The sequence below is a fragment of the Coregonus clupeaformis genome, chromosome 15 (assembly GCF_020615455.1).
Source record: "Coregonus clupeaformis isolate EN_2021a chromosome 15, ASM2061545v1, whole genome shotgun sequence".
In the NCBI taxonomy this organism is placed as follows: Eukaryota; Metazoa; Chordata; class Actinopteri; order Salmoniformes; family Salmonidae; genus Coregonus; species Coregonus clupeaformis.
This window is the reverse complement of record NC_059206.1, coordinates 49383586-49410001: the sequence shown is the minus strand read 5'-3', so window position 1 is coordinate 49410001 and position 26416 is coordinate 49383586. Positions and strand designations below refer to the sequence as shown.

Here is a 26416-nt window from a genome sequence, read left to right as displayed (position 1 = left end):
ACACTTTCCTCACTGCAGCCTGCCTGGGTTGTTATGTAGGGATTTAGCTGGCTCGGAATTCAGCGACCAGGATGTGGAAGCCGGACATCTGAGCAGCAATCTCAGCGGAGCCTCCAAAATGTTACACCCCTGAAAAAGGGAAGAAATAATCACGAACGTGACGCAGTTATGTTTCCTCACTGACAAATTTAGTGTAATGATTTTACAAAAATACCACATTTTACAGAACAACAGATCTACAGGAACCAGAGATTTGTAGGGTACAAAGCTTATTCAAGTCACAACAGCATAAACTGTAATTCACTAAAACATATACAAATGTTTCAATATAACTGTCAAACACAAAGTAATTTTAGCTCAGTAACCCATAACTACATTTATCAACCATGTCAACAAAGTATTCGAAACACATTATACAAATAACCCCAAATATTATATTAACAACGCACATATTCATTCACAATTAGCATAAAATGGCAGCTACTCTCAGTACTGAAGCTATCGCTGCAACCAAGCAGATTACAGTCACACACGCACCTAATAACTCTCTTCAACTTAACTCTAACTTCCTCAAGATGTTACTAACACATACCTTAAACTCTCTTCACAGGTTAGCAAGTTATTACATTCAAATTAACTCGTTTCATATCAATAACGTACCTGAAAAAGGGAAGAAATAATCACGAACGTGACGCAGTTATGTTTCCTCACTGACAAATTTAGTGTAATGAGAAAAAGACCGCGATTCCCCCAGGAAGTTGGGTGGAGACCAGAGCAATCGATCTCAGGCTCATAGATTAAGAGCATTTAGTAGATCACAGATGAACACTTTTACCCTTAAATTAGGCACCACAAAATAAAGTAGTCAATATAACATTTACACATTCCTCTTACAATATTAACCCTTTGACTCTTGACGGATTTTAAACACATTTATGCATTTTATCAATCTCTATGAACTAGTACTGGATGCATTCTCTTTTTAACCTTAGATATTTTAAGATCCTTACATACCATGAACTTACTAATACTTTTTAGTGTATAACAGGCTATGAATATGTCCTTTAACCTGTCACATATATAGGCTATATAAAAATACAAATAATAATATTAAGTGTTCAATAAATTGTGTTCGTGGAGTGCCTATGTTACAACTATGAAACAGAAAGCATTGGTGTTGGAACCTGGTAGGCTATAAGCTTATGTTTATAACAACAAAATACAAATAAATAGTTTCAACCACCAAGAAGCATGGTCAGCAAGATGCATGGTCAAATGACAAAAACATCAGTAGCCTAAACATCATTACAAGTGTGCTTGATAATAGTGAAAATCATCACAATATAAAATCAAATCAAATTGTATTTGTCACATACACGTGTTTAGCAGATGTTATTGCGGGTGCAGCGAAATGCTTGTGCTTCTAGCTCCGACAGTGCAGTAATATCTAACAAGTAATAACTAACAATTTCACAACATATACCCAATACACACAAATCTACTAAAGAATGGAATTTAAGAATATATACATATATGGACAAGCAATGACAGAGTGGCATGGACTAAGATACAGTAGAATATTATAGAATACAATACAATATATACATATGAGATGAGTAGTGCCAGATATGTAAACATTATGAATATGTGTTGATATGACAGCAGTCAACAAGTAAATTATCAGTTGGCGCAGGTCCATGTCACATAAACAAGGAAAGCTGTTGAGTGCGTTGCTGATTTTATTTCTTGCTTGAGATGTAGGGCCTGCTCCCTCAGTGATGACATTTTGTGCTGATAATAGCCCATAGAATTATATTCCCGAACGGTGCCTTCCTCTCTCCTGTCTCACCGTTTCATTTGGTGTTGGCCTGGAAACCTGCTAAGTGCGCATAGATCTGGCTTTTTTGCGCTTAGGCCTCGGAAGTGTAGGTTCAGGTTGAGGCTCAGAATCAGAAGAATACTCATCAGAGATGTCATCATGACGTATTTCTTCCCCATCATCAGAGTCGTTTTCATTCAGGTTGTAGCAACGCTAACAAGTGTATCCATTCGTCTTGGTCTTCTTGCCATTGTAAATTACACACGCTCTCATTGTGTACGCCAATTAGGCCAGAGTAGACTGATTTAGAATAGATCAATACAATAGAACGGTCCACCCTGTTCTTCAATCACAATTGGTGATTACATAATTATGCATTGTTTGCTTCCCCTCGCTCATCAACTCATCCATTCTCCCCCATCATATTTATTTCATCTCTTATTATAGGCCTATGTCTGAAATTAGTTTCGGTATAATTTAGGTTCACTTTCGAGGCAATTATCGGGGTGATTTTCAACTGGGTATGCCATCTTCAACTATCGGCAGAAGGAGGGGAGCTGGCCTTACTTTCGAGAGACAGAGGTGCAATAGGGAAAACCATATAAAAAATGACATGCCATCCTGAAATTATTGAGCCCTCCAAATGACTGCTTTAGTGGTTCTATTGTGGGTTTTATAGTAATGACATGTAGCCTAATTTAACAGTAAAAATGTATTAGCCTACCCTTTAAACACGCCGACTTTCACCTGAGGGTCCTAATGACATGTTTTCCTTTTAAATGTTTTTATTCTCTGACAGCTTTCCTCTCCACACTTACACTCTCTCTCTCTCTCTCTCTCTCTCTCTCTCTCTCTCTCTCTCTCTCTCTCTCTCTCTCTCTCTCTCTCTCTCTCTCTCTCTCTCTCTCTCTCTCTCTGACACAGCTTTCCTCTCCTTTTCTGCTCCAGTGGCCCAAACAGAGCGGCTTCTCCTCTCCTCAGGGATTTGTCTCAGCTCGCTGTTCCATTTTGCCAGAATCATGAGCTCATTCTGACGCACAATTACCCAAACATGATTATATCCCACTGGACAGTTACCCAAAGTCTGCTCTGCAATGACCAAATGACAGTTTATTCCAACTCAACTATCTTGAGAGTATTCAATAACATTTGATTTGACACCTACCTAGGAAACGCTTTAACAGTGTAGTGTAACTTTGCTTTAAAAAATACATTTTATTCAACAGTTTATAGAAGGAAATCTTTTTTACATTCCATTTGACCAAGAACTTGACATACAGTATCTAAGAAATGCATTGTAGTGCTGCTTTGCTTCAAAAAAGGTTTACATTATTTTGAAAAGTTACCCCCCAAAATATTTTAACATTACGTTTGACCAAAGGGTTGACACAGCCTACCAAAAAAAATGCTTTAACATTGTAGTGCTGCTTTTCTTCTTTTTTTTTACCAGTTTTCAGTTTGAATCAGAATGGCAATTGAACCCGCAGACAGAGAGCCAGAGTGCCTTGCCTTGCAGGGGGAGAGGCTCATTGATTCTTTGTTGTGAAAAGTCTTTCATGAACTCCAAGAACAATCTGAGCTGCCAGCTCTGAAGTATGGGGGGATGCCAGAAAGAAGAGAGAGAAGAGAAGGAGAGGGAGGTTAGCAGCCAGAGCAGTGGCAGCAGACAGACAGCTGATCAAATTCAAGTCCCTGAATGCGTTTTCCACCCACAACTTTGTTTTGATAGCCCTGTCGTCTTTTAAATGACAAAGTTATGCTCCTGGGAGCGGCGGGCGGGTGACGTGTCAAATAACTCTGGTACTGTAGCCATACGTGCCATGCGTGCCCCGTCACACAGAAGAAAATAAAAGAACAGATAAAAAAACAGGAACAATGCATTTTGACTGTGTGCTCTGCGTTGTGTGTTGGCAGGTGGCACTGCTTCCAGAATGAAAGGTTTCCTGGGGTGTATCCGCTCGCTGCAGCTGAACGGGAGGACTCTGGACCTGGAGGAGAGGGCTAAGATCACACCTGGGGTGAGGCCGGGCTGCCCGGGACACTGCAGCAGCTACAGGCAGCTGTGCCAGAACCAGGCGAGGTGTGTGGAGAGGTACAATGGCTTCTCCTGCGACTGTGGCCTCTCCGCCTACGCAGGCCCCTTCTGCCAGAGAGGTAAATAGACCATGAGCATCACCTCGACCTCAGCCTCTGAGCTCTGAGGTTCTGTTGATCAACTCACCTGCCTCTGGGAGATTAGCCATGTGAGAGGATGTCAGTCGGTCCCAATTCACTCCATAATCCTATTATTTGGCCCTAACCCTTTCGATGTTTGTAGATAAGGTGGAAGCAATGTGGAGGAAGCTTCACCACTTTATTGAGGATACAGTACCTATCCCTGACCCTTTAGATATAGCTACAGTGGGGAAAAAAAGTATTTAGTCAGCCACCAATTGTGCAAGTTCTCCCACTTAAAAAGATGCGAGAGGCCTGTAATTTTCATCATAGGTACACGTCAACTATGACAGACAAATTGAGAAGAAAAAAAATCCAGAAAATCACATTGTAGGATTTTTAATGAATTTATTTGCAAATTATGGTGGAAAATAAGTATCTGGTCACCTACAAACAAGCAAGATTTCTGGCTCTCACAGACCTGTAACTTCTTCTTTAAGAGGCTCCTCTGTCCTCCACTCGTTACCTTTATTAATGGCACCGGTTTGAACTTGTTATCAGTATAAAAGACACCTGTCAACAACCTCAAACAGTCACACTCCAAACTCCACTATGGCCAAGACCAAAGAGCTGTCAAAGGACACCAGAAACAAAATTGTAGATCTGCACCAGGCTAGGAAGACTGAATCTGCAATAGGTAAGCTGCTTGGTTTGACGAAATCAACTGTGGGAGCAATTATTAGGAAATGGAAGACATACAAGACCACTGATAATCTCCCTCAATCTGGGGCTCCACGCAAGATCTCACCCCGTGGGGTCAAAATGATCACAAGAACGGTGAGCAAAAATCCCAGAACCACACGTGGGGACCTAGTGAATGACCTGCAGAGAGCTGGGACCAAAGTAACAAAGCCTACCATCAGTAACACACTACGCCGCCAGGGACTCAAATCCTGCAGTGCCAGACATGTCCCCCTGCTTAAGCCAGTACATGTCCAGGCCCGTCTGAAGTTTGCTAGAGTGCATTTGGATGATCCAGAAGAGGATTGGGAGAATGTCATATGGTCAGATGAAACCAAAATAGAACCTTTTGGTAAAAACTCAACTCGTCGTGTTTGGAGGACAAAGAATGCTGAGTTGCATCCAAAGAACACCATACCTACTGTGAAGCATGGGGGTGGAAACATCATGCTTTGGGGCTGTCCTTCTGCAAAGGGACCAGGACGACTGATCCGTGTAAAGGAAAGAATGAATGGGGCCATGTATCGTGAGATTTTGAGTGAAAACCTCCTTCCATCAGCAAGGGCATTGAAGATGAAACGTGGCTGGGTCTTTCAGCATGACAATGATCCCAAACACACCGCCCGGGCAACGAAGGAGTGGCTTCGTAAGAAGCATTTCAAGATCCTGGAGTGGCCTAGCCAGTCTCCAGATCTCAACCCCATAGAAAATCTTTGGAGGGAGTTGAAAGTCTGTGTTGCCCAGCGACAGCCCCAAAACATCACTGCTCTAGAGGAGATTTGCATGGAGGAATGGGCCAAAATACCAGCAACAGTGTGTGAAAACCTTGTGAAGACTTACAGAAAACGTTTGACCTGTGTCATTGCCAACAAAGGGTATATAACAAAGTATTGAGAAACTTTTGTTATTGACCAAATACTTATTTTCCACCATAATTTGCAAATAAATTCATTAAAAATCCTACAATGTGATTTTCTGGATTTTTTTTCCTCATTTTGTCTGTCATAGTTGACGTGTACCTATGATGAAAATTACAGGCCTCTCTCATCTTTTTAAGTGGGAGAACTTGCACAATTGGTGGCTGACTAAATACTTTTTTTCCCCACTGTACATACATCTAAAAACGGTTAGGGGGAGGATGGGGATGATTTGAGACCAGCTGGTGGAGCTAATGTTTGTGCACTCAACAAAAACACAGAGGACATACTGTATTACAATATAAGACTACTGTTAGAACTGTTGTTAGATTCTAAATCATCTCCATATCTATGGTGAAAGCTATGTGTTTCTGAGTCATCGCCATCAGCAGGTCAACTGTGTGATGCAGGCAGGCCGATTGTACATTTTCAATAATTAATAAGAATTACTTGGACCACTTCCTGGTTAGAACATTAGCGGGCAAGCGCCATGGTGCCGTTAAAGAGAGTATTGTTCTGTAAGTAACAAGGTGATTGTATGGTTTTATTTACAGTATGTCTGTTAGAATGAAATTGCAAATATGAACAAAGGTGTAGGTTGTTATATAAATTAAAGTTTTAAAGTTGTTAATTGAGTTTACAGAACGTTAACAGATGTATAACAAAGTGAATAACTGTTCTAACACAATGTGGAACTATTGGCCTATTCAATTCAACCCAAAAAATAACCACCAACTCCTCTATTCTGCTTTCCCAACCTCCAGAGGTCTCCGCTTACTTCAAACCCGGGACATCGGTCCAGTACACATTCAAGGAGCCGTACGAGCTGACTAGAAACACCAGCACCCAGTCCCAGTCCTCCTCCATCTACTCTGATCTGACGCCTCGAGGAGAGAATGTCTCGTTTAGCTTTAGAACCACACAGAGCCCTGCGTTACTGCTCTACGTCAGCTCCTACTACAGAGAGTACCTGGCTGTGCTGCTCAACAGGAATGGTAAGAGGCAGAGAGATAAAAATAAATAAAATAAAGATATATTTTCTGCCGTTTTAATAAGTTCAATGATGTGAAATGTAAAAGTAACACACCTTTATTTAACATTACTGTACAGGGTCATTAGAGCTCTATATCAGCTTGTAGGGTCTTTAACATGCAGAAAAATGATGTACATATCAAGTACCGTAAAGGTGTACATCTATTTTCATTTAGTTATGTAATATTACTACATCTAGAAAAGTTATTAACAACAACTGTAAGAGAGAGAGAGAGAGCATTGTTAGAAAGCAGCTTTATCAGAATTCATTTGGATTAATTTGAGTCTCCAAGTCCCCATAGACAGCAGGCCTGTCAGACACTACTGCCTCTCAATTCATGCACATTACATTTTTCGGCATTGTCTGTCTTTCTAGGAGAGCACAAGCAAGACCTCTCAGTAACAGTGAGAGGATAGTGCAAAAGTAGTGCAAAATCTTTCTTAAAGGGGCAATCAGCAGTTGCTATATTCAAGTTTGGACTTGTAAATTAACGATATGTACCCATTTATTCTTGAAGAATATAATTTATAAATGCCTCATGAGCTTAGTTCAACTGTCGCACCCCATCAGAACCCAAAATATAAGCTAGTTTTACTTTAATGTTTGTAAACAAATTAAATGTGAACAAACCTCAATAGCCTCAAAACAGGGTTACAACTACAATTTAGATATCATGGATGGTCAGTCCTTGCATCCATAGCTCTGTCTATGAATCTGAGTGGTTACATTTCTCCAGCCTCATCCTTCAGCTTTTTACCGAAACAGGGGCAGGTAAAACACCATTGTTTCTACTGCTGATTGCCGCTTTAATATTAGTAATTGTATTCAATATAGTAAATGTAAAAACATCTCTGAATACAAAGCAGTAACGCTTGGCCCTCTGCTTGAATCAAAGAATGGGCCCTCCACACTTATTTAATATAATTGTTTCATTTGTCCTATTGTGCAAATCATTTAATGTCTGTTCTAGCCCTTACAAATAATTTGTTTTTTTCTACTAGATGTGTGTAAAAGAAAAAATATTTCAAATAACAAATAGATAGTCTGCTTAAAGTTTAAAATTCCACCTTTGCATGAAGTGATTATTTGTGTGCAGCAGCATCAATGAGAGTGTTTTTTTTATAAGAGATGCAATACATTTCCAATCTCCCCATTCATTTGAATGTTTTTTTTCTGAGCTGACTGACAACGCTAACACAACCGTGCATTACTCAGAGCCCCTCGGATACTTAATTCCTTGCAAATTACTAAAATGAAGTTGATTTAATATTGCTGTTATTGATAGGGAACTAGAGATTAATCCGCTTAGTAGCTGAATGCCTTGTAGGCTTATGTTATGAAATTAGTCACTGTAGCCTTCAACATTGAGGAATTTTCCTTGAAATGCTGTAAACAACAATTTGCAGGGTACATCGTGAATGCTGCACACATGTTAGCGATATTGTTCAGTGGCTGTCTGCATTTTAATGATAGTGATATTGTTACATGTCTATCACTGTTTGCATTTAACCATTTACTGCTGTGGGCTAAATCAGGGTCACAAAAATTGTTTCTTAGTAGTCTCAAAACAAATCTACTTTGAAACAAAAGTATACATCTCACACACATGGTTATGGGCTTAAAAAAAAGAAAACACCTGTACCATGTCAGATAGTCAAAAGTTTGGACATACCTACTCATTCAAGGGTTTTTCTTTATTTTTACATTGTAGAATAATAGTGAAGACATCAAAACTATGAAATAACACATATGGAATTACAGTGAGGGAAAAAAGTATTTGATACCCTGCTGATTTTGTACATTTGCCCACTGACCTATAATTTTAATGGTAGGTTTATTTGAACAGTGAGAGACAGAATAACAACTACAAAAAATCAGAAAAACGCATGTAAAAAATTTTATAAATTGATTTGCATTTTAATGAGGGAAATAAGTATTTGACCCCTCTGCAAAACATGACTTAGTACTTGGTGGAAAAACCCTTGTTGGCAATCACAGAGGTCAGACGATTCTTGTAGTTGGCCACCAGGTTTGCACACATCTCAGGAGGAATTTTGTTCCACTCCTCTTTGCAGATCTTCTCCAAGTCTTTAAGGTTTCGAGGCTGACGTTTGGCAACTCGAACCTTCAGCTCCCTCCACAGATTTTCTATGGGATTAAGGTCTGGAGACTGGCTAGGCTACTCCTGGACATTAATGTGCTTCTTCTTGAGCCACTCCTTTGTTGCCTTGGCCGTGTGTTTTGGGTCATTGTCATGTTGGAATACCCATCCACGACCCATTTTCAATGCCCTGGCTGAGGGAAGGAGGTTCTTACCCAAGATTTGACGGTACATGGCCCCATCCATCGTCCCTTTGATGTGGTGAAGTTGTCATGTCCCCATAGCAGAAAAACACCCCCAAAGCATAATGTTTCCACCTCCATGTTTGACGGTGGGGATGGTGTTCTTGGGGTCATAGGCAGCATTCCTCCTCCTCCAAACACGGCGAGTTGAGTTGATGCCAAAAAGCTAAATTTTGGTCTCATCTGACCACAACACTTTCACCCATTTCTCCTCTGAATCATTCAGATGTTCATTGGCAATCTTCGGACGGCCCTGTATATGTGCTTTCATGAGCAGGGGGACCTTGCGTGCGCTGCAGGATTTCAGTCCTTCACGGCGTAGTGTGTTACCAATTGTTTTCTTGGTGAATATGGTCACAGCTGCCTTGAGATAATTGACAATATCCTCCCGTGTAGTTCTGGGCTGATTCCTCACCGTTCTCATGATCATTGCAACTCCACGAGGTGAGATCTTGCATGGAGCCCCAGGCCGAGGGAGATTGATAGTTATTTTGTGTTTCTTCCATTTGCGAATAATCGCACCAACTGTTGTCATCTTCTCACCAAGCTGCTTGGCGATGGTCTTGTAGCCCATTCCAGCCTTGTGTAGGTCTACAATCTTGTCCCTGACATCCTTGGAGAGCTCTTTGGTCTTGGCCATGGTGGAGAGTTTGGAATCTGATTGATTGATTGCTTCTGTGGACAGGTGTCTTTTATACAGGTAACAAGCTGAGATTAGGAGCACTCCCTTTAAGAGTGTGCTCCTAATCTCAGCTCGTTACCTGTATAAAAGACAACTGGGAGCCAGAAATATTTCTGATTGAGAGGTGGTCAAATACATATTTCCCTCATTAAAATGCAAATCAATTTATAACATTTTTGACATGCGTTTTTCTGGATTTCTTTGTTGTTATTCTGTCTCTCACTGTTCAAATAAACCTACCATTAAAATTATAGACTGATTATTTCTTTGTCAATGGGCAAACGTACAAGATCAGCAGGGGATCAAATACTTTTTTCCCTCACAGGAAAACTTGAGCGTGCATAACTATTCACCCCCCAAAGTCAATACTTTGTAGAGCCACCTTTTGCAGCAATTACAGCTGCAAGTCTCTTGGGGTATGCATCTATAAGCTTGGCATATCTAGCCCCTGGGATTTTTGCCCATTCTTCAAGGCAGAACTCCTCCAGCTCCTTCAAGTTGGATGGGTTCCGCTGGTGTACAGCAATCTTTAAGTCATACTACAGATTCTCAATTGGATTGAGGTCTGGGCTTTGACTAGGCCATTCAAAGACATTTAAATGTTTCCCCTTAAACCACTCGAGTGTTGCTTTAGCAGTATCCTTAGGGTCATTGTCCTGCTGGAAAGTGAACCTCTGTCCCAGTCTCAAATCTCTTGAAGACTGAAACAGGTTTCCCTAAAAAATGTCCCTGTATTTAGCGCCATCCATCATTCATTCAATTCTGACCAGTTTCCCAGTCCCTGCCGATGAAAAACATCCCCACAGCATGATGCTGCCACCACCATGCTTCACTGTGGGGATGGTGTTCTCGGGGTGATGTGAGGTGTTGGGTTTGCGCCAGACATAGCGTTTTCCTTGATGGGGCCAAAAAGCTCAATTTTAGTCTCATCTGACCACGGTACCTTCTTCCATATGTTTGGGGAGTCTCCCACATGACTTTTGGTGAACACCAAACATGTTTGTTTATTTCTTTCTTTAAGAAATGGCTTTTTTCTGGCCACTATTCTGTAAAGCCCAGCTCTGTGGAGTGTACGGCTTAAAGTGGTCCTATGGACAGATACTCCAATCTCCGCTGTGGAGCTTTGCAGCTCCTTCAGGGTTATCTTTGGTCTCTTTGTTGTCTCTCTGATTAATGCCCTTTTTTCCTGGTCTGTGAGTTTTGGTGGGCGGCCCTCTCTTGGCAGGTTTGTTGTGGTGCCATATTCTTTCCATTTTTTAATAATGAATTTAATGGTGCTCCGTGGGATGTTCAAAGTTTCTGATATTTTTTTATAACCCAACCCTGATCTGTACTTCTCCACAACTTTATCCCTGACCTGTTTGGAGAGCTCCTTGGTCTTCATGGTGCCGCTTGCTTGGTGGTGCCCCTTGCTTAGTGGTGTTGCAGATTCTGGGGCCTTTCAGAACAGGTGTATATATACTGAGATCATGAGACAGATCATGTGACACTTTGATTGCACACAGGTGGACTTTATTTAACTAATTATGTGACTTCTGAAGGTAATTGGTTGCACCAGATCTTATTTAGGGGCTTCATAGCAAAGGGGGTGAATACATATGCAGTTCTTTTTTTCATTTCACTTCACCAATTTGGACTATTTTGTGTATGTCCATTACAAGAACTCCAAATAAAAATCCATTTAAATTACAGGTTGTAATGCAACAAAATAGGAAAAATGCCAAGGGGCGATGAATACTTTTGCAAGGCACTGTGTATCTTTTCAAAGTTACCTGGATGTTATATAGAAGTAATATTAAGGTTATGTCTTCATATGTCATGTATCTCTCGAAGGATGTTAAATTGAAATTATTAATGTCATATATATGTATATATTTTTTTTTGTCATTTAGCAGACACTCTTATCCAGAGCGACTTACAGGAGCAATTAGGGTTAAGTGCCTTGCTCAAGGGCACATCGACAGATTTTTCACCTAGTCAGCTCGGGGATTAGAACCAGCGACCTTTTGGTTACTGGCACAACGCTCTTAACCACTAAGCTACCTGCCGCCCATGTTATGTCTCTATATCTCCTGAAGGTTACCTGGACATTAAATAGAAGTTACTGTATATTAAAGTTTTGTCTCAATATCTCCTGAAGGTTACCTGGATGTTAAATACAAGCTGCAGAACAGTAGAGATGCTGAGGTGATCAGGACCAGCATTAGGAACTTGGCCAACGGACAACTTCACAGAGTCTCCATCAGGAGGATATCAGAGACTGTCAGTGTTCAGGTAACTTATTTTGTCACTGTTTAGGTAACTTATTTTGTCACTGTGAAGGCTACTTATTCTCATTCAAAATAAAGACATGCTCAGCAGTTACCTTAGTGCAGTGGTTCTCTCCTGGGGTACTAGTACCCATCCACAAGGGGTACTTGTGAAGATTCGTAAGAACATAGTCCTAATGATTGGTTGCACATAAGGAGGTAATGCAAGCAGAGCAAAATGTAATTGAGTGTAGCATAACCTAAAAAGATTCAGAACCACTGCCTTATTGAAAGTCAGCAAGAGGCAGGTAAAGAGAAGTAGGCCTATACAGTGGGGAGAACAAGTATTTGATACACTGCCGATTTTGCAGGTTTTCCTACTTACAAAGCATGTAGAGGTCTGTAATTTTTATCATAGGTACACTTCAACTGTGAGAGACGGAATCTAAAACAAAAATCCAGAAAATCACATTGTATGATTTTTAAGTAAATAATTTGCATTTTATTGCATGACATAAGTATTTGATCACCTACCAACCATTAAGAATTCCGGCTCTCACAGACCTGTTAGTTTTTCTTTAAGAAGCCCTCCTGTTCTCCACTCATTACCTGTATTAACTGCACCTGTTTGAACTCGTTACCTGTATAAAAGACACCTGTCACACACTCAATCAAACAGACTCCAACCTCTCCACAATGGCCAAGACTAGAGAGCTGTGTAAGGACATCAGGGATAAAATTGTAGACCTGCACAAGGCTGGGATGGGCTACAGGACAATAGGCAAGCAGCTTGGTGAGAAGGCAACAACTGTTGGCGCAATTATTAGAAAATGGAAGAAGTTCAAGATGACGGTCAATCACCCTCGGTCTGGGGCTCCATGCAAGATCTCACCTCGTGGGGCATCAATGATCATGAGGAAGGTGAGGGATCAGCCCAGAACTACACGGCAGGACCTGGTCAATGACCTGAAGAGAGCTGGGACCACAGTCTCAAAGAAAACCATTAGTAACACACTACGCCGTCATGGATTAAAATCCTGCAGCGCATGCAAGGTCCCCCTGCTCAAGCCAGCGCATGTCCAGGCCCATCTGAAGTTTGCCAATGACCATCTGGATGATCCAGAGGAGGAATGGGAGAAGGTCATGTGGTCTGATGAGACAAAAATAGAGCTTTTTGGTCAAAACTCCACTCGCCGTGTTTGGAGGAAGAAGAAGGATGAGTACAACCCCAAGAACACCATCCCAACCGTGAAGCATGGAGGTGGAAACATAATTTTTTGGAAATGCTTTTCTGCAAAGGGGACAGGACGACTGCACCATATTGAGGGGAGGATGGATGGGGCCATGTATCTCGAGATCTTGGCCAACAACCTCCTTCCCTCAGTAAGAGCATTGAAGATGGGTCGTGGCTGGGTCTTCCAGCATGACAACGACCCGAAACACACAGCCAGGGCAACTAAGGAGTGGCCCCGTAAGAAGCATCTCAAGGTCCTGGAGTGGCCTAGCCAGTCTCCAGACCTGAACCCAATAGAAAATCTTTGGAGGGAGCTCAAAGTCCGTATTGCCCAGCGACAGCCCCGAAACCTGAAGGATCTGGAGAAGGTCTTTATGGAGGAGTGGGCCAAAATCCCTGCTGCAGTGTGTGCAAACCTGGTCAAGACCTACAGGAAACATATGATCTCTGTAATTGCAAACAAAGGTTTCTGTACCAAATATTAAGTTCTGCTTTTCTGATGTATCAAATACTTGTTCTCCCCACTGTATGTACTATATCTAACCTGCTGAGCTGTAATTGTAAGTGTATACATGTTAGCAGTGTGGGATCTGTGTCGTGGTGAGTAAAGGTAATTAAAAATAAAAAGAACATCACTCCCAACAGATTTAAATATACAGTGAGATGTGATACAGTATAGTGGTTGAAGAGTGATGCAGGTTTTGCATGGTCCAAGTCCTTTGCCAACCTCACAGTAGGCGACAACCCTAGGCTGTGCTGCAGAGCTCTACTTATTCAGAATGTACAGACACATTCCAAATATCAGCCATTAAGCAGGCAAACTCATTCAAAATTTAAAGACATTTCAGGCAACATTAATGACTGCGAAGGAGAAATTAAGAAGAAAAGGATAGCTGATAAGAGTATAGAGAAATCAATGTTGAAATCTGTAAGGAGACTGGCAGAATATACTTATAAACCTCGTAATGAAAGAAGTGCGAGTCCAATATGTTGGAATATTGTAATGCACTACATTTCCATACTAATCTCATAGTGGACAACACTCATGAGTGTTTACTTCCATGCTTCCGACCACCCAACAACATGTTCTAGTCTGACTAGTCAACAAAAAATCAATTTTGTTAAGCTACTGTTTGGCAATCTCAGCAAAACTGCATAAATTAGCGTAAGCTTTGAGTAGTAATCACATTTTCAACAAAATCTGTCCAAGCTCTAGCACTACTTTCCTTTTTTAATTGAATGGCAGACTGAACAGCCAAGCAATGATGTGTTTAAAGTACTTTGAAGAGCAGGGTTTAATTTAAACACTCTAAATGGAAGAGTACATTTTCCATAATCTGAAACATGAATGTGTAAATTGTATTTATTTAGTCCCCAACTTGAGTATTCAACAAAGTGTTTACAGGTCCTATTTCACCCTTATTTTTTCAGATTGACCAGCACGGAAGGGAAGACTTCAATCTCACATCTGATGCAGAATTCAACACTATCAAGTCAGTTGTCCTGGGGAAAGTGCAAGGTGAGTAATATACAGATGTAGGATCTTAATTTGATCACTCTTCTGTTGCTGAGAATTTTCCTGCACAGCAGGAAATGCAAACTTGTAGTGTATTTGAAGTTTTAAAAGGCTTCTAAAGTTTGTAATTTCCACTTTAAAATGTCAGACTGAATGAAAAACATATCAACCCCTACAAAAAATGTCCATTAATTATAATCCACATAATAATTAACATTTCCTGTTGCTGCAGGATTATTTTTCTGCTGTAGCAAACTGGCTCAAATTAAGATCCTTCATCTGTAAAACAGCATTATTAAAATGATGAAGGAGAAAGCCATTGAATAAAGAATGCTGAGAGGTGTTTGGCCGTGTCTCTCAATCACAGAACTGGAGAGCTAGTTACGATCCCACTTACCTGAAGCTTTTACATCAAATGAAAATATTATTCAAATTTGGACAAATAGCTACTTTAGCTCAAATAGAGATGGAATCATTATTTATTATTATGTGCATTTTAGTGCTATATAGGAGGATGATAAACTGCTGGGGCAAATGCACATCCATTACAGTATTGTTTGTTCAGTCAGGCAATCGCAGTTCGACATGACATGTTATCATCGGTGCATGTCTGTTTACTTAAAGTCTGAAAAATATTGGCTTTATGCATTGTTATTTTCTATCCCCCGCTTCAGAAATAGGGCACTTTATGCAGGTCTAATGCCAATGTATTTGCTTTAAAATAGGACGTCTGCTTTCAATAGTAATGAGGAATGATTGAAAGGAACAGACGCATAACATACAGCAGTTACAGTCTAGTGCATTCTGATACACTATAACAAACAAAACAAGATGAATAATGCTCCCATACTAGGCCAACCTACAGTATATCAATGCCCTACCCATGTTAGATGCAAACCATTTCTATTAATCTGTGACAATGTCAAGAATGTCACTATAACAAAGTCATACAGTAGCTACTGTGACATTGCTATTAACTTCTTCATGACCTTTCAAGAAGCTCCATTAGTCTAAAATCAGAATAATCCAGTATAGCTGTGGGCTATAATGACATGTGGGGCTAAGGGGTCTGCTCTCTGGTCATGTGGGACACACACACACAGCTCAGCGTTCAACACCTTAGTGCCTTCAAAGCTCATCACTAAGCAAAGGACCCTGTAAATAAACTCCTCCCTCTGCAACTGGATCCTGTACTTCCTGACGGGCCGCCCCCAGGTGGTAAGGGCAGGCAACAACACATCTGCCATGCTGATCCTCAACACGGGGGCCCCTCAGGGGTGTATGCTTTCTCCTGTACTCCCTGTTCACCCACGACTGCGTGGCCAAGCACGACTCCAACACCATCATTCAATTTGCCGACGACACAACAGTGGTAGGCCTGATCACCGACAACGATGAGACAGCCTATAGGGAGGATGTCAGAGACCTGGCAGTGTGGTTCCAGGACAACAACATCTCCCTCAACGTGGTCAAGACAAAGGAGATGATCATGGACTAGAGGAAAGGGAGGGCCGAGCACGCCCCCATTCACATCGATGCGGCTGTAGTGGAGCAGGTCGAGAGCTTCAAGTTCCTTGGTGTCCACATCACCAACAAACTATCATGGTCCAAGCACACTAAGACAGTTGTGAAGAGGGCACGACAATACCTATTCACCGTCAGGAGACTGAAAGATTTGGCATGGGTGCTCAGATCCTCAAATAGTTATACAGCTGCACCATCGAGAGCATCCTGACTGGTTGTATCACCGCCTAGTATGGCAACTGCTCGGCATCCGACCGCAAGGCGCTACAGAGGGTAGTGCGTACAGCCCATCACAGCACTGGGGCCAAGCTTCCTGCCATCCAGGACCTCTATACCAGGCGGTGTCAGAGGAAGGCCCTAAAAATGGTAAAAGAATCCAGCCACCCTAGTCATAGACTGTTCTCTCTGCTACCTCATGGCAAGCGGTACCAGAGCGCCAAGTCTAGGTCCAAAAGGCTCCTTAACAGCTTCTACCCCCAAGCCATAAGACTACTGAACAGTTAATCAAATGGCTACCCGGACCATTTGCATTGACCCCCCCTTTTTTGCGCTGCTGTTACTCTTTGTTTATTATCTATGCATAGTTCACTTTACCCCTACCTACATGTACAGTGGGGAAAAAAAGTATTTAGTCAGCCAACAATTGTGCAAGTTCTCCCACTTAAATAGATGAGAGAGGCCTGTAATTTTTATCATAAGTACACGTCAACTATGACAGACAAAATGAGAAAAAAAATCCAGAAAATCACATTGTAGGATTTTTTATGAATTTATTTGCAAATTATGGTGGAAAATAAGTATTTGGTCAATAACAAAAGTTTCTCAATACTTTGTTATATACCCTTTGTTGGCAATGACACAGGTCAAACGTTTTCTGTAAGTCTTCAAGGTTTTCACACAAGTTGCTGGTATTTTGGCCCATTCCTCCATGCAGATCTCCTCTAGAGCAGTGATGTTTTGGGGCTGTCGCTGGGCAACACGGACTTTCAACTCCCTCCAAAGATTTTCTATGGGGTTGAGATCTGGAGACTGACTAGGCCACTCCAGGACCTTGAAATGCTTCTTACAAAGCATCTCCTTCGTTTGCTCGGGCGGTGTGTTTGGGATCATTGTCATGCTGAAAGACCCAGCCACGTTTCATCTTCAATGCCCTTGCTGATGGAAGGAGGTTTTCACTCAAAATCTCACGATACATGGCCCCATTCATTCTTTCCTTTACACGGATCAGTCGTCCTGGTCCCTTTGCAGAAAAACAGCCCCAAAGCATGATGTTTCCACCCCCATGCTTCACAGTAGGTATGGTGTTCTTTGGATGCAACTCAGCATTCTTTGTCCTCCAAACACGACGAGTTGAGTTTTTACCAAAAAGTTCTATTTTGGTTTCATCTGACCATATGACATTCTCCCAATCCTCTTCTGGATCATCCAAATGCACTCTAGCAAACTTCAGACGGGCCTGGACATGTACTGGCTTAAGCAGGGGGACACGTCTGGCACTGTAGGATTTGAGTCCCTGGCGGCGTAGTGTGTTACTGATGGTAGGCTTTGTTACTTTGGTCCCAGCTCTCTGCAGGTCATTCACTAGGTCCCCCAGTGTGGTTCTGGGATTTTTGCTCAACGTTCTTGTGATCATTTTGACCCCCACGGGTGTGATCTTGCGTGGAGCCCCAGATCGAGGGAGATTATCAGTGGTCTTGTATGTCTTCCATTTCCTAATAATTGCTCCCACAGTTGATTTCTTCAAATCAAGCTGCTTACCTATTGCAGATTCAGTCTTCCCAGCCTGGTGCAGGTCTACAATTTTGTTTCTGGTGTCCTTTGACAGCTCTTTGGTCTTGGCCATAGTGGAGTTTGGAGTGTGACTGTTTGAGGTTGTGGACAGGTGTCTTTTATACTGATAACAAGTTCAAACAGGTGCCATTAATACAGGTAACGAGTGGAGGACAGAGGAGCCTCTTAAAGAAGAAGTTACAGGTCTGTGAGAGCCAGAAATCTTGCTTGTTTGTAGGTGACCAAATACTTATTTTCCACCATAATTTGCAAATAAATTCATTAAAAATCCTACAATGTGATTTTCTGTATTTTTTTTTCTCAATTTGTCTGTCATAGTAGACGTGTACCTATGATGAAAATTACAGGCCTCTCTCATCTTTTTAAGTGGGAGAACTTGCACAATTGGTGGCTGACTAAATACTTTTTTCCCCCACTGTACATATTACCTAATTTACCTCGACTAACCTGTACCCCGCACATTGACTCGTTATCGGTACCCCCTGTATATAGCCTCATTATTGTTCTTTTATTGTGTTACATTTTTTAACTTTAGTTTATTTAGTAAATATTTTCTTAACTCTTTTTTTTCTTAAAACTGCATTGTTGGTTAAGGGCTTGTAAGTAAGCATTTCACGGTAAGGTCTACACCTGTTGTATTCAGCGCATGTGACAAATACAATTTCATTTGATTTGACACACACACAGACAGACAGAGCTCTGTGGTAGTGTAGTGTATCTCAGATGACCTGAGCCATGTTAACACGTGACCAGGTACTCGCTCTTCTCTAACCCCTCCACCCTGCTGCTGTCTGTGTGTCATATCAGGATCAAAGAGCTGGCATGAAAGTGGATTTGGTGTCATTCCCAGCAACACCTGTCATCAATCACGCTAACAAATTGACCTGTAATGAATGCAGAGGGGAGCGAGAGAGAGAGAGAGAGAAGTAGAAGAGAGACAGGGAGAGTCACAGAGAGACTAAGAGAGTGAGAGAGGGGCTAAAGGGAGAGAGAGTAGGAGAGAGAGAGTGAGTAGGAGAGAGAAAGAGGAGAGTATGTGGATGAGGTGTGACTGAGGAGAAATAGCTATCTGGCAGTTGTAAGAAAGAAGGTTACCTTCAGGATACAGTAGCAGTGTGATACAATGTGATGCAGTACAATGCCATCAGCTCACTGCCTTCCATCCCATTCATTTTAAGAGCACTTATAACCATGCAAATTCCCATAATTAAATCAATAGTCATTGGTCATTTTGAAGAGCCAGTGACCCAGTTTCCCTGGCAAACATAGGGTTTCACTGGATCCAAGCTAGTCAAATGGAAGCAGTATTTCTGGGGTCTCTCATTATCTCATTATATTATAAGTCTAGATTCAGATTCAGAGTGTTTAATAGTCACATGTACAGGGTTGCAGGTGTGATTGCAGGGTGAAGTCTTAGGGTCCGAGCTCCAACATGCAGGACTAGAGAAAACAAAAGAATGAAAATGGTAATAAAAACAACAATAGAAATAGCACTATATACAGTGGGGAGAACAAGTATTTGATACACTGCCGATTTTGCCTGTTTTCCTACTTACAAAGCATGTAGAGGTCTGTACCTTTTATCATAGGTACACTTCAACCGTGAGAGACGGAATCTAAAACAAAAATCCAGAAAATCACATTGTATGATTTTTAAGTAATTAATTTGCATTTTATTGCATGACATAAGTATTTGATCACCTACCAACCAGTAAGAATTCCGGCTCTCACAGACCTGTTAGTTTTTTTTTAAGAAGCCCTCCTGTTCTCCACTCATTACCTGTATTAACTGCACCTGTTTGAACTCGTTACCTGTATAAAAGACACCTGTCCACACACTCAATCAAACAGACTCCAACCTCTCCACAATGGCCAAGACCAGAGAGCTGTGTAAGGACATCAGGGATAAAATTGTAGACCTGCACAAGGCTGGGATGGGCTACAGGCCAATAGGCAAGCAGCTTGGTGAGAAGGCAACAACTGTTGGCACAATTATTAGAAAATGGAAGAAGTTCAAGATGACGGTCAATCACCCTTGGTCTGGGGCTCCATGCAAGATCTCACCTCGTGGGGCATCAATGATCATGAGGAAGGTGAGGGATCAGCCCAGAACTACACGGCAGGACCTGGTCAATGACCTGAAGAGAGCTGGGACCACAGTCTCAAAGAAAACCATTAGTAACACACTACGCCGTCATGGATTAAAATCCTGCAGCGCAGGCAAGGTCCCTCTGCTGAAGCCAGCGCATGTCCAGGCCCATCTGAAGTTTGCCAATGACCATCTGGATGATCCAGAGGAGGAATGGGAGAAGGTCATGTGGTCTGATGAGACAAAAATAGAGCTTTTTGGTCAAAACTCAACTCTCCGTGTTTGGAGGAAGAAGAAGGATGAGTACAACCCCAAGAACACCATCCCAACCGTGAAGGTGGAAACATCATTCTTTGGGGATTCTTTTCTGCAAAGGGGACAGGACGACTGCACCGTATTGAGAGGAGGATGGATGGGGCCATGTATCGCGAGATCTTGGCCAACAGCCTCCTTCCGTCAGTAAGAGCATTGAAGATGGGTCGTGGCTGGGTCTTCCAGCATGACAACGACCTGAAACACACAGCCATGGCAACTAAGGAGTGGCTCCGTAAGAAGCATCTCAAGGTCCTGGCGTGGCCTAGCCAGTCTCCAGACCTGAACCCAATAGAAAATCTTTGGAGGGAGCTGAAAGTCCGTATTACCCAGCGACAGCCCCGAAACCTGAAGGATCTGGAGAAGGTCTGTATGGAGGAGTGGGCCAAAATCCCTGCTGCAGTGTGTGCAAACCTGGTCAAGACCTACAGGAAATGTATGATCTCTGTAATTGCAAACAAAGGTTTCTGTACCAAATATTAAGTTCTGCTTTTCTGATGTATCAAATACTTATGTCATGCAATAAAATGCAAATTAATTACTTAAAAATCATACAATGTGATTTTCTGGATCTGTGTCTCTCACAGTTGAAGTGTACCAATGATAAAAATTACAGACCTCTACATGCTTTGTAAGTAGGAAAACCTGCAAAATCGGCAGTTTATCAAATACTTTTCTCCCCACTGTATATCATAACAACTGTAGCAGTGATGAATAAATAAATGTCCATTGGGGTGGAGGCAGAGTAAAGACTGTTGAGGGGGTGGGGGAGAGTGACCATAGGGGGAGCAGCATGACCATTGAGGGAGTGTGGGGACCAAGTGAAAGAAAAACAATACATATTATTATAACAAAATCTATAATATACATATTAACAACTGCAACAGTGATGAATGTCGTTGGCAAAGAAAAAGTCAGCTGGGGGGGTGGGGGGAGGATGTCCCTAGGAGGAGTAGCAGCTATTGTTAGCAGTCGATGAATTAGATAATCAATCAATATCACACTGAGAGAGCAGTGAATCTACTACTTTTGACTGATCACTATACTGGATCTCACTGACTGTTTCTGCATTTTTGTGTGCGTGTGTATGCGTTTGTGTGTTTAGAGTCTGGTGAGCTGGATCCAGAGATTGCCAGGCTGAACTCCCTGGGTTTCAGTGGCTGTCTGTCGGTGGTCCAGTTTAACTCCATCGCTCCACTGAAAGCAGCGCTACTCTACCCAAACACCAGCCCAGTCATAGTGACAGGACCCCTAGCTGAGTCCACCTGTGGTTCCTCATCTCCAGCCAATCCCTACCCAGCCAAAACCACACACCCCCTATCAGGTAAGAGGGGAGGATTCAAGTTCTCCCTAGCTATTCTGGTGGGTGGAGTCTTTGGTGATGGGACTCTCTCTCTTTCTGTTTGAGTGCTTTTTCTTTTGCTTTAACTCCACTTGAGAATCTACGCTTCTTTTCTGAACTGCTTTTCAAACTTTATCAAGGGTCCATTTAATACGTACACCATCTTCCTTGTTAATTAAATGAGAATGAAAGTGATTACACTGTGGCAGATGAGCTAATGAATTTGTATGAGAGAGATTTCTCATTTGCATAATCTTTCTTTGGTGGTCATCCTCATGCAGTTTATGACTGAGGGTGCAGTGTTAAATGAACCCTGCATGGACTGATGATGGATGTTACTGATTCTCTTTTGTCTTTCTTATCCTTTCTTTTCTCCTCTATCTCTATTTCTTTTTTCTGCTGTCTCTTGCTCTCTATTTCTATGTCTCTCTTTCTGTGTATCTCTCTCTCTGCTGTAGATCATTCAGGTACAGTAGGTACTGGTGAGCCTATAGTTAATGCAATCAAGAGTGACTCTGGATTGATTGGAGGTAACAGGAACATGTTTCTCATGTCACAATAATCCATAGTTGTATTTAGTGAAACAACATCATGGCAGGTATTAAATTATCCTGGTCAAAATAGAGAATGTTGATGATACAGGGCTCACTTGGAAAATACAGTGCCCTCTGTAATTATTGGGACAGTGAAGCGTTTTTTCTTTTTTTGACTGTATACTTCAAAAGTGAAATAAAACAATGTCTATGAGGTTAGTGCAGACTGTCAGCTTTAATTTTAGGGTATTTTCATCCATATTTGGTGAACTGTTTAGAGATTACATGATGAGTGACAAAGTTACAGATGCACAAATATCATACCCCCCCAAAAAAATGCTACCCTCCCCTGTTATTGTAATGGTGCGAGGTTAGCTTGTCTTGGGGGTATGATATTTGTGCATCTGTAACTTTCTCACTCATCATTATTCACGATTAATTCAGGATTATCTATAATCATGGTAGCATCCACATTAATGTGGAAGTGTTTAGAAATATATTATATTCTTATTTACAATAAAAGTGACTCCATTTCTATTGGGCACAAAATAATATGAAACACAACCAAAACAAAGACCAAATGCATCCAACAAATGTGTAGTCACAAACTTGATGTAGTCATTGGGTGCTATGAATATGGGAACAAATACTTAACTTTGTACTACTTTAATACACATATAAGTGAATTTGTCCCAATACTTTTGCGCCCATAAAAATGGGGTCACTATGTACAAGAAGTGAAGTAATTTCTAAACGGTTCACCCGATATGGATTAAAGCTGACAGTCTGCACTTTAACCACATAGTCATTGTTTGATTTCAAATCCAAACTTTTGGAGTATAGAGCCAAAATAAGAAAAAATGCTTCACTGTCCCAATAATTACGGAGGGCACTGTATATATTTTTCTCAATGAGACAACCCTGTGTAAATACAATTTTAATTAAATCAATAAATAAAATATTTCAGCAATTGATATGGCATATTTGCAGCATCACATCACTAAACTTTGAAGCGACTTTAGCCACAGATTCAAAGTCAAGGTTGATTAATTCCCATCCGTTCAATTGCTGGAATGTAGAAAGTAGTTCAAAGTCGTCCTTATACAGGCTGACTCAGTGCCAAATGCACAAAGGACACCAAAACTAATTAAACGTTTAAATAAATTATTTGCTGATTAATGAACTTTTTACAGCTATCTTCAAATACTTTGTCATTTTAAAACCACTGTAATATACCATTAAATTGAGTCCCGCCTTATTCTGGCTTCCTAATAAGATATATCCTTTTCTCTTGATAATGAAATAATGAAATGCACCATGCATAGCATAGCAGTGTACAAGGACTGTAGCTAAGGTTTATGAAATGAATGCCTGCGACATTTGCGAGAATTGAACTGGATTTCTTTGTGCTGTGCCTTGCACAGAGATAAACTACGGCTTTCAGAAGCTTGTCTAATGCCTTTTAGAGTTTAGATTAACAACAGAAATCAGACAGGCTGGGTAATAGCAATGAAATACCCACAGGAGATGGCATATTATTTCTGTTAAGGCTCCCATGCCATAGACAGATTTCACAGAACTAAACGTGGAGCTGAGAAAGGTGTTAATGTGGTCTCAGCCACTGTGCCTTCTCTGTCTTTACTTCTGAAACCCATGCATATGACACAGTTACACAATGTGGAATTATCATAATTGGTTGCTAGTTAGAATTCTTCAGTGTTCTCAAAAAAAAACTATTGTCTTGTCGAAGTGCCTTTTTTCTGTAACAACATAAGGAATAGTGAATGTGAATTCATTTTGTTTTGAAATAAGTGCCCTTTTGTTGTTTCTTAACTCAATGTTTTGTACTCCTCGGCAGGTGTGATTGCCATGGTGATATTTGTGATTCTGTGTGCGTTGGCAATAATGGCAAGGTTCCTGTATCGACGGAAAGAGATGTTCCACAGCCAAGAACCCAAAAGCATCAAACCTGAGGCAGACAGTCCTGAATACCCTTTCCACAGCAAGCCCACCTCACAGAACGAACTAAGTGAAAACAAAAAGGAGTATTTCATATAGGTCCGTCTGTCCACCCCCGGACCGTCTCAATGTTGGACTTATCCAGTGAATCTGATTAAGGAAGGACAGAAATGCCTTCCAAGTCCTAGAGACATTAATTACAGTGCCTTGCAAAAGTATTCATCCCTCTTGGCATTTTTCTTATTTTGTTGCATTACAACCTGTAATTTAAATGGATTTTTATTTGGATTTCATGTAATGGACATTCACACAATAGTCCAAATTGGTGAAGTGAAATGAAAAAAATAAATTGTTTCAAAAAATTCTACAAAATAAATAACAGAAAAGTGGTGTGTGCATATGAATTCACCCCCTTTGCTATGAAGCCCCTAAATAAGATCTGGTGCAACCAATTACCTTCAGAAGTCACATAATTAGTTAAATAAAGTCCACCTGTGTGCAAACAAAGTGTCACATGATCTGTCACATGATCTCAGTATACAGCATATACACCTGTTCTGAAAGGCCCCAGAGTCTGCAACACCACTAAGCAAGGGGCACCACCAAGCAAGCGGCACCATGAAGACCAAGGAGCTCTCCAAACAGGTCAGGGACAAAGTTGTGGAGAAGTACAGATCAGGTTTGGGTTATGAAAAAATATCAGACATTTGAACATCCCACGGAGCACCATTAAATCAATTATAAAAAAATTGAAAGAATATGGCACCACAACAAACCTGCCAAGAGAGGGCCGCCCACCAAAACTCACAGACCAGGCAAGGAGGGCATTAATCAGAGAGGCAACAAAGAGACCAAAGATAACCCTGAAGGAGCTGCAAAGCTCCACAGCGGAGATTGGAGTATCTGTCAATAGGACCATTTTAAACCGTACACTCCACAGAGCTGGGCTTTACGGAAGAGTGGCCAGAAAAAAAAAACATTTCTTATAGAAAAAAATAATCAAACACGATTGGTGTTCACCAAAAGCCATGTGGGAGACTCCCCAAACATATGGAAGAAGGTACTCTGGTCAGATGAGACTAAAATTGAGCTTTTTGGCCCCATCAAGGAAAACGCTATGTCTGGCGCAAACCCAACACCTCTCATCACCCCGAGAACACCATCCCCACAGTGAAGCATGGTGGTGGCAGCATCATGCTGTGGGTATGTTTTTCATCGGCAGAGACTGGGAAACTGGTCAGAATTGAAGGAATGATGGATGGAGCTAAATACAGGGAACATCTTGAGGGAAACCTGTTTCAGTCTTCCAGAGATTTGAGACTGGGGCGGAGGTTCACCTTCCAGCAGGACAATGACCCTAAGCATACTGCTAAAGCAACACTCGAGTGGTTTAAGGGGAAACATTTAAATGTCTTGGAATGGCCTAGTCAAAGCCCAGACCTCAATCAAATTGAGAATCTGTGGTATGTAGATTGCTGTACACCAGCAGAACCCATCCAACTTGAAGGAGCTGGAGCAATTTTGCCTTGAAGAATGGGCAAAAATCCCAGTGGCTAGATGTGCCAAGCTTATAGAGACATACCCCAAGATACTTGCAGAAATAGGGGGGTGGTTTGAATAGTTATGCACGCTCATGTTTTTTGTCTTATTTCTTGTTTGTTTCACAAAAAAATGTATTTTGCATCTTCAAAGTGGTAGGCATGTTGTGTAAATGAAATGATACAAAACCCCCAAAAATCCAATTTAATTCCAGGTTGTAAGGCAACAAAATAGGAAAAATGCCAAGGGGGTGAATACTTTCGCAAGCCACTGTACATTCACAGTGCTTTACACACACATGCAGTAAAATACCCTCAGCAACTGTCAAAACAAGATCGCTGACCAAGATGTGGAGAAGATAAAAAATATTATATCAATTTGTCCATGTATTGTTTTTTCTTGCTTTACTGGTGTTGTTTTTTAAATACTACACTGAACAAAAATATAAACACAACATGTAAACTGTTGGTCCCATGTTTCATGAGCTGAAATAAAAGATCCCATAAATGTTCCATACGCACAAAAAGCTTATTTCTCTGAAATGTGTTTACATCCCTGTTAGTGAGCATTTCTCCTTTTTGAATATAAACCATCCACCTGATAGGTGTGGCATATCAAGAAGCTGATTAAACAGCACAA

The 26416-nt window shown here is 41.3% G+C and overlaps 1 protein-coding gene across 2 annotated transcripts in view; it reads left to right on the top strand.

Moving 5' to 3' along the window:
- LOC121582830 (contactin-associated protein-like 4) overlaps window positions 1-24500 on the top strand; it is a 249314-nt gene extending 224814 nt beyond the window's left edge. The window contains exons 18-24 of one of the 2 annotated variants that reach the window (XM_041898958.1): window positions 3734-3973; window positions 6396-6626; window positions 11830-11963; window positions 14604-14691; window positions 21510-21728; window positions 22205-22276; window positions 24138-24500. In XM_041898958.1, the coding sequence (XP_041754892.1) occupies window positions 3734-3973; window positions 6396-6626; window positions 11830-11963; window positions 14604-14691; window positions 21510-21728; window positions 22205-22276; window positions 24138-24337 (1184 nt within the window). In that variant the 3' untranslated portion in view covers window positions 24338-24500. The remainder of the gene's footprint in view (window positions 1-3733; window positions 3974-6395; window positions 6627-11829; window positions 11964-14603; window positions 14692-21509; window positions 21729-22204; window positions 22277-24137) is intronic. The other variant, XM_041898959.1, reaches the window with a different exon arrangement.
- The last annotated feature ends 1916 nt before the right edge of the window (window positions 24501-26416 follow it).